The 17,618-nt window shown below is 59.2% G+C and overlaps 1 protein-coding gene across 1 annotated transcript in view; it reads left to right on the top strand.

The window, feature by feature from the left end:
- LOC140398878 (neural cell adhesion molecule L1-like) overlaps window positions 1-17,110 on the top strand; it is a 199,023-nt gene extending 181,913 nt beyond the window's left edge. The window contains exon 13 of the mRNA XM_072487822.1: window positions 16,314-17,110. Within this exon, the coding sequence (XP_072343923.1) occupies window positions 16,314-16,554 (241 nt within the window). The 3' untranslated portion in view covers window positions 16,555-17,110. The remainder of the gene's footprint in view (window positions 1-16,313) is intronic.
- Window positions 17,111-17,618: the final 508 nt, after the last annotated feature.

The raw sequence follows: 17,618 nt of genomic DNA, 5'->3' as shown, positions 1-17,618 counted from the left end.
TGAGGGAGTGCCGCACTGTCAGAGGGTCAGTACTGAGGGAGTGCTGGACTGTCAGAGGGTCAGGACTGAGGGAGTGCTGGACTGTCAGAGGGTCAGTACTGAGGGAGTGCTGCACTGTCAGAGGGTCAGTACTGAGGGAGTGTCGCACTGTCAGAGGGTCAGTACTGAGGGAGTGCTGCACTGTCAGAGGGTCAGTACTGAGGGAGTGCCGCACTGTCAGAGGGTCAGTACTGAGGGAGCGCTGCACTGTCAGAGGGTCAGTACTGAGGGAGTGCTGCACTGTCAGAGGGTCAGTACTGAGGGATTGCTGCACTGTCAGAGGGTCAGTACTGAGGGAGTGCCGTACTGTCAGAGGGTCAGTACTGAGGGAGCGCTACACTGTCAGAGGTTCAGTACTGAGGGAGTGCTGCACTGTCAGAGTGTCAGTACTGAGGGAGCGCCGCACTGTCAGAGGGTCAGTACTGAGGGAGTGTCGCACTGTCAGAGGGTCAGTACTGAGGGAGTGCCGCACTGTCAGAGGGTCAGTACTGAGGGAGTGTCGCACTGTCAGAGGGTCAGTACTGAGGGAGCACGGCACTGTCAGAGGGTCAGTACTGAGGGAGTGCCGCATTGTCAGAGAGTCAGTACTGAGGGAGTGCTGCACTGTCAGAGTGCCAGTACTGAGGGAGTGCCGCACTGTCAGAGGGTCAGTACTGAGGGAGTGCTACACTGTGAGAGGGTCGGTACTGAGGGTGTGCCGCACTGTCAGAGGGTCAGTGCTGAGGGAGTGCCGCACTGTCAGAGGGTCAGTACTGAGGGCGTGCCGCACTGTCAGAGGGTCAGTACTGAGTGAGAGCCGCACTGTCAGAGGGTCAGTACTGAGGGAGTGCTGCACTGTCAGAGGGCCAGTACTGAGGGAGCGCCGCACTGTCAGAGGGTCAGTACTGAGGGAGTGCCGCACTGTCAGAGGGTCAGTACTGAGGGAGTGCCGCACTGTCAGAGGGTCAGTACTGAGGGAGTGCCGCACTGTCAGAGGGTCAGTACTGAGGGAGTGTCGCACTGTCAGAGGGTCAGTACTGAGGGAGTGCCGCACTGTCAGAGGGTCAGTACTGAGGGAGTGCCGCACTGTCAGAGGGTCAGTACTGAGGGAGTGCCGCACTGTCAGAGGGTCAGTACTGAGGGAGTGCCGCACTGTCAGAGGGTCAGTACTGAGGGAGTGCCGCACTGTCAGAGGGTCAGTACTGAGGGAGTGTCGCACTGTCAGAGGGTCAGTACTGAGGGAGCACGGAACTGTCAGAGGGTCAGTACTGAGGGAGTGCCGCACTGTCAGAGGGTCAGTACTGAGGGAGTGCTGCACTGTCAGAGAGGCAGTACTGAGGGAGTGCCGCACAGTCAGAGGGTCAGTACTGAGGGAGTGCCGCACAGTCAGAGGGTCAGTACTGAGGGAGTGCCGCACTGTCAGAAGGTCAGTACTGAGGGAGTGCTGCACTGTCAGAGGGTCAGTACTGAGGGAGTGCCGCACTGTCAGAGGGTCAGTACTGAGGGAGTGCCGCACTGTCAGTGGGTCAGTACTGAGGGAGTGCCGCACTGTCAGAGGGTCAGTACTGAGGGATTGCTGCACTGTCAGAGGGTCAGTACTGAGGGAGTGCTGCACTGTTAGAAGGTCAGTACTGAGGGAGTGCCGCACTGTCAGAGGGTCAGTACTGAGGGAGAGCCGCACTGTCAGAGGGTCAGTACTGAGGGAGTGCCGCACTGTCAGAGGGTCAGTACTGAGGGAGTGCCGCACTGTCAGAGGGTCAGTACTGAGGGAGTGTTGCACTGTCAGAGGGTCAGTACTGAGGGAGTGCCGCACTGTCAGAGGGTCAGTACTGAGGGAGTGCCGCACTGTCAGAGGGTAAGTACTGAGGGAGTGCTGCACTGTCAGAGGGTCAGTACTGAGGGAGTGCCGCACTGTCAGAGGGTCAGTACTGAGGGAGTGCTACACTGTCAGAGGGTCGGTACTGAGGGAGTGCCGCACTGTCAGAGGGTCAGTGCTGAGGGAGTGCCGCACTGTCAGAGGGTCAGTACTGAGGGAGTGCCGCACTGTCAGAGGGTCAGTACTGAGGGAGAGCCGCACTGTCAGAGGGTCAGTACTGAGGGAGTGCTGCACTGTCAGAGGGTCAGTACTGAGGGAGCGCCGCACTGTCAGAGGGTCAGTACTGAGGGAGTGCCGCACTGTCAGAGGGTCAGTACTGAGGGAGAGCCGCACTGTCAGAGGGTCAGTACTGAGGGAGTGCCGCACTGTCAGAGGGTCAGTACTGAGGGAGTGTCGCACTGTCAGAGAGTCAGTACTAATGGAGTGCCGCACTGTCAGAGGGTCAGTACTGAGGGAGTGCCGCACTGTCAGAGGGTCAGTACTGAGGGAGTGCTGCACTGTCAGAGGGTCAGTCCTGAGGGAGTGCCGCACTGTCAGAGGGTCAGTACTGAGGGAGTGCCGCACTGTCAGAGGCTCAGTACTGAGGGAGTGCTGCACTGTCAGAGAGTCAGTACTGAGGGAGTGCTGCACTGTCAGAGGGTCAGTACTGAGGGAGTGCCGCACTGTCAGAGGGTCAGTACTGAGGGAGTGCTACACTGTCAGAGGGACGGTACTGAGGGAGTGCCACACTGTCAGAGGGTCAGTGCTGAGGGAGTGCCGCACTGTCTGAGGGTCAGTACTGAGGGAGTGCCGCACTGTCAGAGGGTCAGTACTGAGGGAGAGCCGCACTGTCAGAGGGTCAGTACTGAGGGAGTGCTGCACTGTCAGAGGGTCAGTACTGAGGGAGTGCTGCACTGTCAGAGGGTCAGTCCTGAGGGAGTGCCGCACTGTCAGAGGGTCAGTACTGAGGGAGTGCCGCACTGTCAGAGGGGCAGTACTGAGGGAGTGCCGCACTGTCAGAGGGTCAGTACTGAGGGAGTGCCGCACTGTCAGAGGGTCAGTACTGAGGGAGTGCCGCACTGTCAGAGGGTCAGTACTGAGGGAGTGCCGCACTGTCAGAGGGTCAGTACTGAGGGAGCGCCGCACTGTCAGAGGGTCAGTACTGAGGGAGTGCCGCACTGTCAGAGGGTCAGTGCTGAGGGAGTGTTGCACTGTCAGAGGGTCAGTACTGAGGGAGTGCCGCACTGTCAGAGGGTCAGTGCTGAGGGAGTGCCGCACTGTCAGAGGGTCAGTACTGAGGGAGTGCCGCACTGTCAGAGGGTCAGTGCTGAGGGAGTGCGGCACTGTCAGAGGGTCAGTACTGAGGGACTGCCGCACTGTCAGAGGGTCAGTACTGAGGGAGTGCCGCACTGTCAGAGGATCAGTACTGAGGGAGTGCCGCACTGTCAGAGGGTCAGTACTGAGGGAGTGCTGCACTGTCAGAGGGTCAGTACTGAGGGAGTGCCGCACTGTCAGAGGGTCAGTACTGAGGGAGTGCTGCACTGTCAGAGGGTCAGTACTGAGGGAGTGCCGCACTGTCAGAGGGTCAGTACTGAGGGAGTGCCGCACTGTGAGAGGGTCGGTACTGAGGGTGTGCCGCACTGTCAGAGGGTCAGTGCTGAGGGAGTGCCGCACTGTCAGAGGGTCAGTACTGAGGGCGTGCCGCACTGTCAGAGGGTCAGTACTGAGTGAGAGCCGCACTGTCAGAGGGTCAGTACTGAGGGAGTGCTGCACTGTCAGAGGGCCAGTACTGAGGGAGCGCCGCACTGTCAGAGGGTCAGTACTGAGGGAGTGCCGCACTGTCAGAGGGTCAGTACTGAGGGAGTGCCGCACTGTCAGAGGGTCAGTACTGAGGGAGTGCCGCACTGTCAGAGGGTCAGTACTGAGGGAGTGTCGCACTGTCAGAGGGTCAGTACTGAGGGAGTGCCGCACTGTCAGAGGGTCAGTACTGAGGGAGTGCCGCACTGTCAGAGGGTCAGTACTGAGGGAGTGCCGCACTGTCAGAGGGTCAGTACTGAGGGAGTGCCGCACTGTCAGAGGGTCAGTACTGAGGGAGTGCCGCACTGTCAGAGGGTCAGTACTGAGGGAGTGTCGCACTGTCAGAGGGTCAGTACTGAGGGAGCACGGAACTGTCAGAGGGTCAGTACTGAGGGAGTGCCGCACTGTCAGAGGGTCAGTACTGAGGGAGTGCTGCACTGTCAGAGAGGCAGTACTGAGGGAGTGCCGCACAGTCAGAGGGTCAGTACTGAGGGAGTGCCGCACAGTCAGAGGGTCAGTACTGAGGGAGTGCCGCACTGTCAGAAGGTCAGTACTGAGGGAGTGCTGCACTGTCAGAGGGTCAGTACTGAGGGAGTGCCGCACTGTCAGAGGGTCAGTACTGAGGGAGTGCCGCACTGTCAGTGGGTCAGTACTGAGGGAGTGCCGCACTGTCAGAGGGTCAGTACTGAGGGATTGCTGCACTGTCAGAGGGTCAGTACTGAGGGAGTGCTGCACTGTTAGAAGGTCAGTACTGAGGGAGTGCCGCACTGTCAGAGGGTCAGTACTGAGGGAGAGCCGCACTGTCAGAGGGTCAGTACTGAGGGAGTGCCGCACTGTCAGAGGGTCAGTACTGAGGGAGTGCCGCACTGTCAGAGGGTCAGTACTGAGGGAGTGTTGCACTGTCAGAGGGTCAGTACTGAGGGAGTGCCGCACTGTCAGAGGGTCAGTACTGAGGGAGTGCCGCACTGTCAGAGGGTAAGTACTGAGGGAGTGCTGCACTGTCAGAGGGTCAGTACTGAGGGAGTGCCGCACTGTCAGAGGGTCAGTACTGAGGGAGTGCTACACTGTCAGAGGGTCGGTACTGAGGGAGTGCCGCACTGTCAGAGGGTCAGTGCTGAGGGAGTGCCGCACTGTCAGAGGGTCAGTACTGAGGGAGTGCCGCACTGTCAGAGGGTCAGTACTGAGGGAGAGCCGCACTGTCAGAGGGTCAGTACTGAGGGAGTGCTGCACTGTCAGAGGGTCAGTACTGAGGGAGCGCCGCACTGTCAGAGGGTCAGTACTGAGGGAGTGCCGCACTGTCAGAGGGTCAGTACTGAGGGAGAGCCGCACTGTCAGAGGGTCAGTACTGAGGGAGTGCCGCACTGTCAGAGGGTCAGTACTGAGGGAGTGTCGCACTGTCAGAGAGTCAGTACTAATGGAGTGCCGCACTGTCAGAGGGTCAGTACTGAGGGAGTGCCGCACTGTCAGAGGGTCAGTACTGAGGGAGTGCTGCACTGTCAGAGGGTCAGTCCTGAGGGAGTGCCGCACTGTCAGAGGGTCAGTACTGAGGGAGTGCCGCACTGTCAGAGGCTCAGTACTGAGGGAGTGCTGCACTGTCAGAGAGTCAGTACTGAGGGAGTGCTGCACTGTCAGAGGGTCAGTACTGAGGGAGTGCCGCACTGTCAGAGGGTCAGTACTGAGGGAGTGCTACACTGTCAGAGGGACGGTACTGAGGGAGTGCCACACTGTCAGAGGGTCAGTGCTGAGGGAGTGCCGCACTGTCTGAGGGTCAGTACTGAGGGAGTGCCGCACTGTCAGAGGGTCAGTACTGAGGGAGAGCCGCACTGTCAGAGGGTCAGTACTGAGGGAGTGCTGCACTGTCAGAGGGTCAGTACTGAGGGAGTGCTGCACTGTCAGAGGGTCAGTCCTGAGGGAGTGCCGCACTGTCAGAGGGTCAGTACTGAGGGAGTGCCGCACTGTCAGAGGGGCAGTACTGAGGGAGTGCCGCACTGTCAGAGGGTCAGTACTGAGGGAGTGCCGCACTGTCAGAGGGTCAGTACTGAGGGAGTGCCGCACTGTCAGAGGGTCAGTACTGAGGGAGTGCCGCACTGTCAGAGGGTCAGTACTGAGGGAGCGCCGCACTGTCAGAGGGTCAGTACTGAGGGAGTGCCGCACTGTCAGAGGGTCAGTGCTGAGGGAGTGTTGCACTGTCAGAGGGTCAGTACTGAGGGAGTGCCGCACTGTCAGAGGGTCAGTGCTGAGGGAGTGCCGCACTGTCAGAGGGTCAGTACTGAGGGAGTGCCGCACTGTCAGAGGGTCAGTGCTGAGGGAGTGCGGCACTGTCAGAGGGTCAGTACTGAGGGACTGCCGCACTGTCAGAGGGTCAGTACTGAGGGAGTGCCGCACTGTCAGAGGATCAGTACTGAGGGAGTGCCGCACTGTCAGAGGGTCAGTACTGAGGGAGTGCTGCACTGTCAGAGGGTCAGTACTGAGGGAGTGCCGCACTGTCAGAGGGTCAGTACTGAGGGAGTGCTGCACTGTCAGAGGGTCAGTACTGAGGGAGTGCCGCACTGTCAGAGGGTCAGTACTGAGGGAGTGCCGCACTGTCAGAGGGTCAGTACTGAGGGAGTGCCGCACTGTCAGTGGGTCAGTACTGAGGGAGTGCCGCACTGTTAAAGGGTCAGTACTGAGGGAGTGCTGCACTGTCAGAGGGTCAGTACTGAGGGAGTGCTGCACTGTTAGAAGGTCAGTACTGAGGGAGTGCCGCAATGTCAGAGGGTCAGTACTGAGGGAGTGCCGCACTGTCAGAGGGTCAGAACTGAGGGAGTGCCGCACTGTCAGTGGGTCAGTACTGAGGGAGTGCCGCACTGTCAGTACTGAGGGAGTGCTGCACTGTCAGAGGGTCAGTACTGAAGGAGTGCTGCACTGTTAGAAGGTCAGTACTGAGGGAGTGCCGCACTGTCAGAGGGTCAGTACTGAGGGAGTACCGCACTGTCAGAGGGTCAGTACTGAGGGACTGCCGCACTGTCAGAGGGTCAGTACTGAGGGAGTGCCGCACTGTCAGTGGGTCAGTACTGAGGGAGCGCTGCACTGTCAGAGGGTCAGTACTGAGGGAGTGCCGTACTGTCAGAGGGTCAGTGCTGAGGGAGTGCCGCACTGTCAGAGGGTCAGTACTGAGGGAGTGCCGCACTGTCAGAGGGTCAGTACTGAGGGAGTGCCGTACTGTCAGAGGGTCAGTACTGAGGGAGCGCTGCACTGTCAGAGGGCAGTACTGAGGGAGTGCCGCACTGTCAGAGGGTCAGTACTGAGGGAGCGCCGCACTGTCAGAGGGTCAGTACTGAGGGAGTGCTGCACTGTCAGAGGGTCAGTACTGAGGGAGTGCCGCACTGTCAGAGGGTCAGTACTGAGGGAGCGCCGCACTGTCAAAGGGTCAGTACTGAGGGAGTGCTGGACTGTCAGAGGGTCAGTACTGAGGGAGTGCTGCACTGTCAGAGGGTCAGTACTGAGGGAGTGCTGCACTGTCAGAGGGTCAGTACTGAGGGAGTGCCGTACTGTCAGAGGGTCAGTATTGAGGGAGCGCTGCACTGTCAGAGGGTCAGTACTGAGGGAGTGCTGCACTGTCAGAGGGTCAGTACTGAGGGAGTGCTGCACTGTCAGAGGGTCAGTACTGAGGGAGTGCTGCACTGTCAGAGGGTCAGTACTGAGGGAGTGCCGCACTGTCAGAGGGTCAGTACTGAGGGAGTGCCGCACTGTCAGTGGGTCAGTACTGAGGGAGTGCCGCACTGTCAGAGGGTCAGTACTGAGGGAGTGCTGCACTGTTAGAAGGTCAGTACTGAGGGAGTGCCGCACTGTCAGAGGGTCAGTACTGAGGGAGTGCCGCACTGTCAGAGGGTCAGTACTGAGGGAGTGCCGCACTGTCAGAGGGTCAGTACTGAGGGAGTGCCGCACTGTCAGAGGGTCAGTACTGAGGGAGTGCCGCACTGTCAGTGGGTCAGTACTGAGGGTGTGCCGCACTGTCAGAGGGTCAGTACTGAGGGAGTGCCGCACTGTCAGAGGGTCAGTACTGAGGGAGTGTTGCACTGTCAGAGAGTCAGTACTGAGGGAGCGCCGCACTGTCAGAGGGTCAGTACTGAGGGAGTGCTGCACTGTCAGAGGGTCAGTACTGAGGGAGTGCCGCACTGTCAGAGGGTCAGTACTGAGGGAGTGCCGCACTGTCAGAGGGTCAGTACTGAGGGAGTGCTGCACTGTCAGAGGGTCAGCACTGAGGGAGTGCCGCACTGTCAGTGGGTCAGTACTGAGGGAGTGCCGCACTGTCAGAGGGTCAGTACTGAGGGAGTGCCGCACTGTCAGAGGGTCAGTACTGAGGGAGTGCCGCACTGTCAGAGGGTCAGTACTGAGGGAGTGCCGCACTGTCAGAGGGTCAGGACTGAGGGAGCGCCGCATTGTCAGAGGGTCAGTACTGAGGGAGTGCCGCACTGTCAGAGGGTCAGTACTGAGGGAGCGCCGCACTGTCAGAGGGTCAGTACTGAGGGAGTGCTGCACTGTCAGAGGGTCAGCACTGAGGGAGTGCCGCACTGTCAGTGGGTCAGTACTGAGGGAGTGCCGCACTGTCAGAGGGTCAGTACTGAGGGAGTGCCGCACTGTCAGAGGGTCAGTACTGAGGGAGTGTTGCACTGTCAGAGGGTCAGGACTGAGGGAGCGCCGCATTGTCAGAGGGTCAGTACTGAGGGAGTGCCGCACTGTCAGAGGGTCAGTACTGAGGGAGCGCCGCACTGTCAGAGGGTCAGTACTGAGGGAGTGCTGCACTGTCAGAGGGTCAGGACTGAGGGAGCGCCGCACTGTCAGAGGCTCAGTACTGAGGGAGTGCTGCACTGTCAGAGGGTCAGTACTGAGGGAGTGCCGCACTGTCAGAGGGTCAGTAAGTTACTGTTTCTTTCTGTTTCCTTTCTCATGCATTCCTGCTGCAATCAGATCACTGGAGAGGTAAGACAATGTATGAATTAGTGTGTGTGTCAGCCAGTTTGTGTGTCTGTGTGTACGTCTGAGAGTGTGCGCGTCTGAGAGTGTGCGCGCCTGAGAGTGTGCGCGCCTGAGAGTGTGCGCGCCTGAGAGTGTGCGCGCCTGAGAGTGTGCGCGCCTGAGAGTGTGCGCGCCTGAGAGTGTGCGCGCCTGAGAGTGTGCGCGTCTGAGAGTGTGCGCGTCTGAGAGTGTGCGCGTCTGAGAGTGTGCGCGTCTGAGAGTGTGCGCGTCTGAGAGTGTGCGCGCCTGAGAGTGTGCGCGCCTGAGAGTGTGCGCGCCTGAGAGTGTGCGCGTCTGAGAGTGTGCGCGTCTGAGAGTGTGCGCGTCTGAGAGTGTGCGCGTCTGAGAGTGTGCGCGTCTGAGAGTGTGCGCGTCTGAGAGTGTGCGCGCCTGAGAGTGTGCGCGCCTGAGAGTGTGCGCGCCTGAGAGTGTGCGCGCCTGAGAGTGTGCGCGCCTGAGAGTGTGCGCGCCTGAGAGTGTGCGCGCCTGAGAGTGTGCGCGCCTGAGAGTGTGCGCGCCTGAGAGTGTGCGCGCCTGAGAGTGTGCGCGCCTGAGAGTGTGCGCGCCTGAGAGTGTGCGCGCCTGAGAGTGTGCGCGCCTGAGTGTGTGCGCGTGTGTCTGCCAGTGTGTGTGTGTGTGTCTGAGAGTGTCACACACACTCAGGCACACACACACTCTCAGACACATCTTAACCACCTAGCTCGGGTTGTGGGGGTGAAACCCACGCAAGCACGGGGAGAATGTGCAAACTCCGCACGGGCAGTGACCCAGAGCCGGGATCGAACTTGGGACCTCGGTGCCATGAGGCAACAATGCTAACCACTGCGCCACCGTGCTGCTCTCACAGGGTCAGTACTGAGGGAGTGCCGCACTGTCAGAGGGTCAGTACTGAGGGAGTGCTGCACTGTCAGAGGGTCAGTGCTGAGGGAGTGCTGCACTGTCAGAGTGTCAGTGCTGAGGGAGTGCCGCACTGTCAGAGGGTCAGTACTGAGTGAGTGCTGCACTGTCAGAGGGTCAGTGCTGAGGGAGTGCCGCCCTGTCAGAGGGTCAGTACTGAGGGAGTGCTGCACTGTCAGAGGGTCAGTACTGAGGGAGTGCCGCACTGTCAGAGGGTCAGTACTGAGGGAGTGCCGCACTGTCAGAGGGTCAGTACTGAGGGAGTGCTGCACTGTCAGAGGGTCAGTGCTGAGGGAGTGCCGCCCTGTCAGAGGGTCAGTACTGAGGGAGTGCTGCACTGTCAGAGGGTCAGTACTGAGGGAGCGCCGCACTGTCAGAGGGTCAGTACTGAGGGAGTGCCGCACTGTCAGAGGGTCAGTACTGAGGGAGTGCTGCACTGTCGGAGAGTCAGTACTGAGGGAGTGCCGCACTGTCAGAGGGTCAGTACTGAGGGAGTGCCGCACTGTCAGAGGGTCAGTACTGAGGGAGCGCCGCACTGTCAGAGGGTCAGTACTGAGGGAGTGCCGCACTGTCAGAGGGTCAGTACTGAGGGAGTGCTGCACTGTCAGAGGGTCAGTACTGAGGGAGTGCCGCACTGTCAGTGGGTCAGTACTGAGGGAGCTGCACTGTCAGAGGGTCAGCGCTGAGGGAGTGCCGCACTGTCAGAGGGTCAGTACTGAGGGAGTGCTGCACTGTCAGAGGGTCAGTACTGAGGGAGTGCTGCACTGTCAGAGGGTCAGTACTGAGGGAGTGCCGCACTGTCAGAGGGTCAGCGCTGAGGGAGTGCTGCACTGTCAGAGGGTCAGTACTGAGGGAGTGCCGCACTGTAAGAGGGTCAGTACTGAGGGAGTGCTGCACTGTCAGAGGGTCAGTACTGAGGGAGTGCTGCACTGTCAGAGGGTCAGTACTGAGGGAGTGCTGCGCTGTCAGAGGGTCAGCGCTGAGGGAGTGCCGCACTGTCAGAGGGTCAGTACTGAGGGAGTGCTGCACTGTCAGAGGGTCAGTACTGAGGGACTGTCGCACAGTCAGTGGGTCAGTACTGAGGGAGCGCCGCACTGTCAGAGGGTCAGTACTGAGGGAGTGCAGCACTGTCAGAGGGTCAGTACTGAGGGAGTGCCGCACTGTCAGAGGGTCAGTACTGAGGGAGTGCCGCACTGTCAGAGGGTCAGTGCTGAGGGAGTGCTGCACTGTCAGAGGGTCAGTACTGAGGGAGTGCCGCACTGTCAGAGGGTCAGTACTGAGGGAGTGCCGCACACTCAGAGGGTCAGTACTGAGGGAGTGCCGCACTGTCAGAGGGTCAGTACTGAGGGAGTGCCGCACTGTCAGAGGGTCAGTACTGAGGGAGTGCCGCACACTCAGAGGGTCAGTACTGAGGGAGTGCCGCACTGTCAGAGGGTCAGTACTGAGGGAGCGCTGCACTGTCAGAGGGTCAGTACTGAGGGAGCGCCGCACTGTCAGAGGGTCAGTACTGAGGGAGTGCCGCACACTCAGAGGGTCAGTACTGAGGGAGCGCCGCACTGTCAGAGGGTCAGTACTGAGGGAGTGTCGCACTGTCAGAGGGTCAGTACTGAGGGAGTGTCGCACTGTCAGAGGGTCAGTACTGAGGGAGTGCCGCACTGTCAGAGGGTCAGTACTGAGGGAGTGCCGCACTGTCAGAGGGTCAGTACTGAGGGAGCGCCGCACTGTCAGAGGGTCAGTACTGAGGGAGTGTCGCACTGTCAGAGGGTCAGTACTGAGGGAGCACCGCACTGTCAGAGGGTCAGTACTGAGGGAGTGCTGCACTGTTGGATGTACAATGTGATTTGCATGTAAAAAACAGCAGTGGCCACAATTGAAAGAATGGAGGGGTAGGGGGGTAGGGCGTGGGGGGGGGGGGAGATAGGAAGGGGGCAGGGGAAAGGGCGGAGGGGCGAGGAAGGGGGCGGGGGAAAGGGGGGGCGAGGCGGGGGGTAGGGTGGGGTGGGGGGGGTAGGGTGGGGTGGGGAGGGGGTAGGGTGGGGTGGGAGGGGTAGGGTGGGGTGGGGGGGGGGATTCTCCCGTTGTCCTGGGGTCAGTATTTATGTCCCAGCTACGATGTCTCTGATTGGATGGTCTGCTTGTTGTGACAATGTTGTTGCCGGGAGACTGTTACCCTGTCATTGACTGTCTCGTTCGCTGTTTTATTAACTCACAAGACTTCGATATTTTACTTCATTGATTACGATGCACTTTGAGATTTTTTTGTGATGGTGGAATGTCTGGGGAGTGCCTGACCTTTCCTTCTGCAGCCTCGCGCTAGCATCAAATTACCCAATGCTTCACCCTAGACGGAGGGGCTGAATGGGCCTCCTCCTGTTCCTGTGTAACAGGCTGGAGAGGGGCTGAATGGGCCTCCTCCTGTTCCTGTGTAACAGGCTGGAGAGGGGCTGAATGGGCCTCCTCCTGTTCCTGTGTAACAGGCTGGAGAGGGGCTGAATGGGCCTCCTCCTGTTCCCGTGTAACAGGCTGCAGAGGGGCTGAATGTGCCTCCTACTGTTCCTGTGTAACAGGCTGGAGAGGGGCTGAATGGGCCTCCTCCTGTTCCTGTGTAACAGGCTGGAGAGGGGCTGAATGGGCCTCCTCCTGTTCCTGTGTCACAGGCTGGAGAGGGGCTGAATGTGCCTCCTACTGTTCCTGTGTAACAGGCTGGAGAGGGCTGAATGGGCCTCCTCCTGTTCCTGTGTAACAGGCTGGAGAGGGGCTGAATGGGCCTCCTCCTGTTCCTGTGTAACAGGCTGGAGAGGGGCTGAATGGGCCTCCTCCTGTTCCTGTGTAACAGGTTGGAGAGGGGCTGAATGGGCCTCCTCCTGTTCCTGTGTCACAGGCTGGAGAGGGGCTGAATGTGCCTCCTACTGTTCCTGTGTAACAGGCTGGAGAGGGCTGAATGGGCCTCCTCCTGTTCCTGTGTAACAGGCTGGAGAGGGGCTGAATGGGCCTCCTCCTGTTCCTGTGTAACAGGCTGGAGAGGGGCTGAATGGGCCTCCTCCTGTTCCTGTGTAACAGGCTGGAGAGGGGCTGAATGGGCCTCCTCCTGTTCCTGTGTAACAGGTTGGAGAGGGGCTGAATGTGCCTCCTACTGTTCCTGTGTAACAGGCTGGAGAGGGGCTGAATGGGCCTCCTCCTGTTCCTGTGTAACAGGCTGGAGAGGGGCTGAATGGGCCTCCTCCTGTTCCTGTGTAACAGGCTGGAGAGGGGCTGAATGAGCCTCCTCCTGTTCCTGTGTAACAGGCTGGAGTGGGGCTGAATGGGCTCCTCCTGTTCCTGTGAAACAGGCTGGAGAGGGGCTGAATGGGCCTCCTCCTGTTCCTGTGTAACAGGCTGGAGAGGGGCTGAATGGGCCTCCTCCTGTTCCTGTGTAACAGGCTGGAGAGGGGCTGAATGTGCCTCCTACTGTTCCTGTGTAACAGGCTGGAGAGGGGCTGAATGGGCCTCCTCCTGTTCCTGTATAACAGGCTGGAGAGGGGCTGAATGTGCCTCCTCCTGTTCCTGTGTAACAGGCTGGAGAGGGGCTGAATGGGCCTCCTCCTGTTCCTGTGTAACAGGCTGGAGAGGGGCTGAATGTGCCTCCTACTGTTCCTGTGTAACAGGCTGGAGAGGGGCTGAATGGGCCTCCTCCTGTTCCTGTGTAACAGGCTGGAGAGGGGCTGAATGGGCCTCCTCCTGTTCCTGTGTAACAGGCTGGAGAGGGGCTGAATGGGCCTCCTCCTGTTCCTGTGTAACAGGCTGGAGTGGGGCTGAATGGGCTCCCCCTGTTCCTGTGAAACAGGCTGGAGAGGGGCTGAATGGGCTCCTCCTGTTCCTGTGTAACAGGCTGGAGAGGGGCTGAATGGGCCTCCTCCTGTTCCTGTGTAACAGGCTGGAGAGGGGCTGAATGGGCTCCTCCTGTTCCTGTGTAACAGGCTGGAGAGGGGCTGAATGGGCCCCCTCCTGTTCCTGTGTAACAGGCTGGAGAGGGGCTGAATGGCCCTCCTCCTGTTGCTGTGTAACAGGCTGGAGAGGGGCTGAATGGGCCTCCTCCTGTTCCTGTGTAACAGGCTGGAGAGGGGCTGAATGGGCCCCCTCCTGTTCCTGGGTAACAGGCTGTAGAGGGGCTGAATGGGCTTCCTCCTGTTCCTGTGTAACAGGCTGGAGAGGGGCCGAATGGGCCTCCTCCTGTTCCTGTGTAACAGGCTGGAGAGGGGCTGAATGGGCCTCCTCCTGTTCCTGTGTAACAGGCTGGAGAGGGGCTGAATGGACCTCCTCCTGTTCCTGTGTAACAGGCTGGAGAGGTGCTGAATGGGCCTCCTCCTATTACTGTGTAACAGGCTGGAGAGGGGCTGAATGGGCCTCCTCCTGTTCCTGGGTAACAGGTTGGAGAGGGGCTGAATGGGCTCCCTCCTGTTCCTGTGTAACAGGCTGGAGGGGGGCTGAATGGGCCTCCTCCTGTTCCTGTGTAACAGGCTGGAGAGGGGCTGAATGGGGCCTCCTCCTGTTCCTGTGTAACAGGCTGGAGAGGGGCTGATTGGGCCTCCTCCTGTTCCTGTGTAACAGGCTGGAGAGGGGCTGAATGGGCTCCTCCTGTTCCTGTGTAACAGGCTGGAGAGGGGCTGAATGCCCCCCCTCCTGTTCCTGTGTAACAGGCTGGAGAGGGGCTGAATGGCCCTCCTCCTGTTCCTGTGTAACACGCTGGAGAGGGGCTGAATGGGCCTCCTCCTGTTCCTGTGTAACAGGCTGGAGAGGGGCTGAATGGGCCCCCTCCTGTTCCTGGGTAACAGGCTGTAGAGGGGCTGAATGGGCTTCCTCCTGTTCCTGTGTAACAGGCTGGAGAGGGGCCGAATGGGCCCCCTCCTGTTCCTGGGTAACAGGCTGTAGAGGGGCTGAATGGGCTTCCTCCTGTTCCTGTGTAACAGGCTGGAGAGGGGCCGAATGGGCCCCCTCCTGTTCCTGGGTAACAGGCTGGAGAGAGGCTGAATGGGCACCTCCTGTTCCTGTGTAACAGGCTGGAGAGGGGCCGAATGGGCCTCCTCCTGTTCCTGTGTAACAGGCTGGAGAGGGGCTGAATGGGCCTCCTGTTCCTGTGTAACAGGCTGGAGAGGGGCTGAATGGGCCCCCTCCTGTTCCTGTGTAACATGTTGGAGAGGGGCTGAATGGGCCTCCTCCTGTTCCTGTGTAACAGACTGGAGAGGGGCTGAATGGGCCTCCTCCTGTTCCTGTGTAACAGACTGGAGAGGGGCTGAATGGGCCTCCTCCTGTTCCTGTGTAACAGGCTGGAGAGGGGCTGAATGGGCCTCCTCCTGCTCCTGTGTAACAGGCTGGAGAGGGGCTGAATGGGCCCCCTCCTGTTCCTGGGTAACAGGCTGTAGAGGGGCTGAATGGGCTTCCTCCTGTTCCTGTGTAACAGGCTGGAGAGGGGCCGAATGGGCCTCCTCCTGTTCCTGTGTAACAGGCTGGAGAGGGGCTGAATGGGCCTCCTCCTGTTCCTGTGTAACAGGCTGGAGAGGGGCTGAATGGGCCTCCTCCTGTTCCTGTGTAACAGACTGGAGAGGGGCTGAATGGGCCTCCTCCTGTTCCTGTGTAACAGGCTGGAGAGGGGCTGAATGGGCCTTCTTTTCCTGTGTAACAGGCTAGAGAGGGGCCGAATGGGCCTCCTCCTGTTCCTGTGTAACAGGCTGGAGAGGGGCTGAATGGGCCTCCTCCTGTTCCTGTGTAACAGGCTGAAGAGGGGCTGAATGAGCCTCCTCCTGTTCCTGTGTAACAGGCTGGAGAGGGGCTGAATGGGCACCTCCTGTTCCTGTGTAACAGGCTGGAGAGGGACTGAATGGGCCTCCTCCTGTTCCAGTGTAACAGGCTGGAGAGGGGCTGAATGGGCACCTCCTGTTCCTGTGTAACAGGCTGGAGAGGGGCTGAATGGGCCTCCTCCTGTTCCAGTGTAACAGGCTGGAGAGGGGCTGAATGGGCACCTCCTGTTCCAGTGTAACAGGCTGGAGAGGGGCTGAATGGGCCTCCTCCTGTTCCTGTGTAACAGGCTGGAGAGGGGCTGAATGAGCCTCCTCCTGTTCCTGTGTAACAGGCTGGAGAGGGGCTGAATGGGCCTCCTCCTGTTCCAGTGTAACAGGCTGGAGAGGGGCTGAATGGGCACCTCCTGTTCCAGTGTAACAGGCTGGAGAGGGGCTGAATGGGCCTCCTCCTGTTCCTGTGTAACAGGCTGGAGAGGGGCTGAATGGGCCTCCTCCTGTTCCTGTGTAACAGGCTGGAGAGGGGCTGAATGGGCCTCCTCCTGTTCCTGGGTAACAGGCTGGAGAGGGGCTGAATGGGCTCCTGTTCCTGTGTAACAGGCTGGAGAGGGGCCGAATGGGCCTCCTCCTGTTCCTGTGTAACAGGCTGGAGAGGGGCTGAATGGGCCTCCTCCTGTTCCTGTGTAACAGGCTGGAGAGGGGCTGAATGGGCCACCCCCTGTTCCTGTGTAACAGGCTGGAGAGGGGCTGAATGGGCCTCCTCCTGTTCCTGGGTAACAGGCTGGAGAGGGGCTGAATGGGCTCCTGTTCCTGTGTAACAGGCTGGAGAGGGGCCGAATGGGCCTCCTCCTCTTCCTGTGTAACAGGCTGGAGAGGGGCCGAATGGGCCTGGTGCTGTGTAAGGGGTGGGTGTTCGGGGCGGGTTTGTCGAATCTCACCCTCTCCTGCTCGCTAACATTCCCGACGTTCCTCTACAGTGACAACGACCAGGAGGAGAAGCCGTTCGAGGGCAGCCAGCCTTCGCTGGGCCAGCCGATCAAGCCCCTGGGCAGCGATGACAGTCTGGTGGAGTATGGGGGCAGCGTGGATGTGCAGTTCAACGAGGACGGCTCATTCATCGGGCAGTACAGCGGCAAGAAGGAGGGCAAGGAGGCCGGAGGAGCCAATGGCAGCTCGGGGGCAAACTCACCCGTCAACGTGGACATCACTTTGGATTAGAGGGGTGGGCCTGCGTGGCTGGCGCCAAACACTCCAACGCAGTCCACGCCAATCTCTCTGGGTGCTATCTATAAATATGTATTTGCCAAATTTTCTTTTCGTAGTCTTGTTCCCAACTTCCTCACCTTCGAATCTCATCTGTCGCTTTTTTCAATGCAAGGAAACTGGGACGCGGTTACAAATGTTCAAAGCAAAACCAACCAGCGATAACGGCTGTCAGTGAACGGTGCAGAAACATTCACCAGCCCATGGTACAGTCAGTCAACCTGCGGGGGACAGACCCGTCCCTCCCTCAACCCGCCCACCACACACTACTCACGCATTTAATCAGTGCAGTGTACCTGTACCTGTCCTGGGAGTGTTTGATGGGGACAGTGTAGAGGGAGCTTTACTCTGTATCTAACCCCGTGCTGTACCTGTCCTGGGAGTGTTTGATGGGGACAGTGTAGCGGGAGCTTTACTCTGTATCTAACCCCGTGCTGTACCTGTCCTGGGAGTGTTTGATGGGGACAGTGTAGAGGGAGCTTTACTCTGTATCTAACCCCGTGCTGTACCTGTCCTGGGAGTGTTTGATGGGGACAGTGTAGAGGGAGCTTTACTCTGTATCTAACCCCGTGCTGTACCTGTCCTGGGAGTGTTTGATGGGGACAGTGTAGAGGGAGCTTTACTCTGTATCTAACCCCGTGCTGTACCTGTCCTGGGAGTGTTTGATGGGGACAGTGTAGAGGGAGCTTTACTCTGTATCTAACCCCGTGCTGTACCTGTCCTGGGAGTGTTTGATGGGGACAGTGTAGAGGGAGCTTTACTCTGTATCTAACCCCGTGCTGTACCTGTCCTGGGAGTGTTTGATGGGGACAGTGCAGAGGGAGCTTTACTCTGTATCTAACCCCGTGCTGTACCTGTCCTGGGAGTGTTTGATGGGGACAGTGTAGAGGGAGCTTTACTCTGTATCTAACCCCGTGCTATACCAGTCCTGGGAGTGTTTGATGGTGACAGTGTAGGGGGAGCTTTACTCTGTATCTAACCCCGTGCTGTACCTGTCCTGGGAGTGTTTGATGGGGACA

The sequence above is a fragment of the Scyliorhinus torazame genome, chromosome 22 (assembly GCF_047496885.1).
Source record: "Scyliorhinus torazame isolate Kashiwa2021f chromosome 22, sScyTor2.1, whole genome shotgun sequence".
Classification (NCBI taxonomy): domain Eukaryota; kingdom Metazoa; phylum Chordata; class Chondrichthyes; order Carcharhiniformes; family Scyliorhinidae; genus Scyliorhinus; species Scyliorhinus torazame.
The sequence above is the reverse complement of the archived record's forward strand: the minus strand, read 5'-3'. Positions and strand labels throughout refer to the sequence as shown.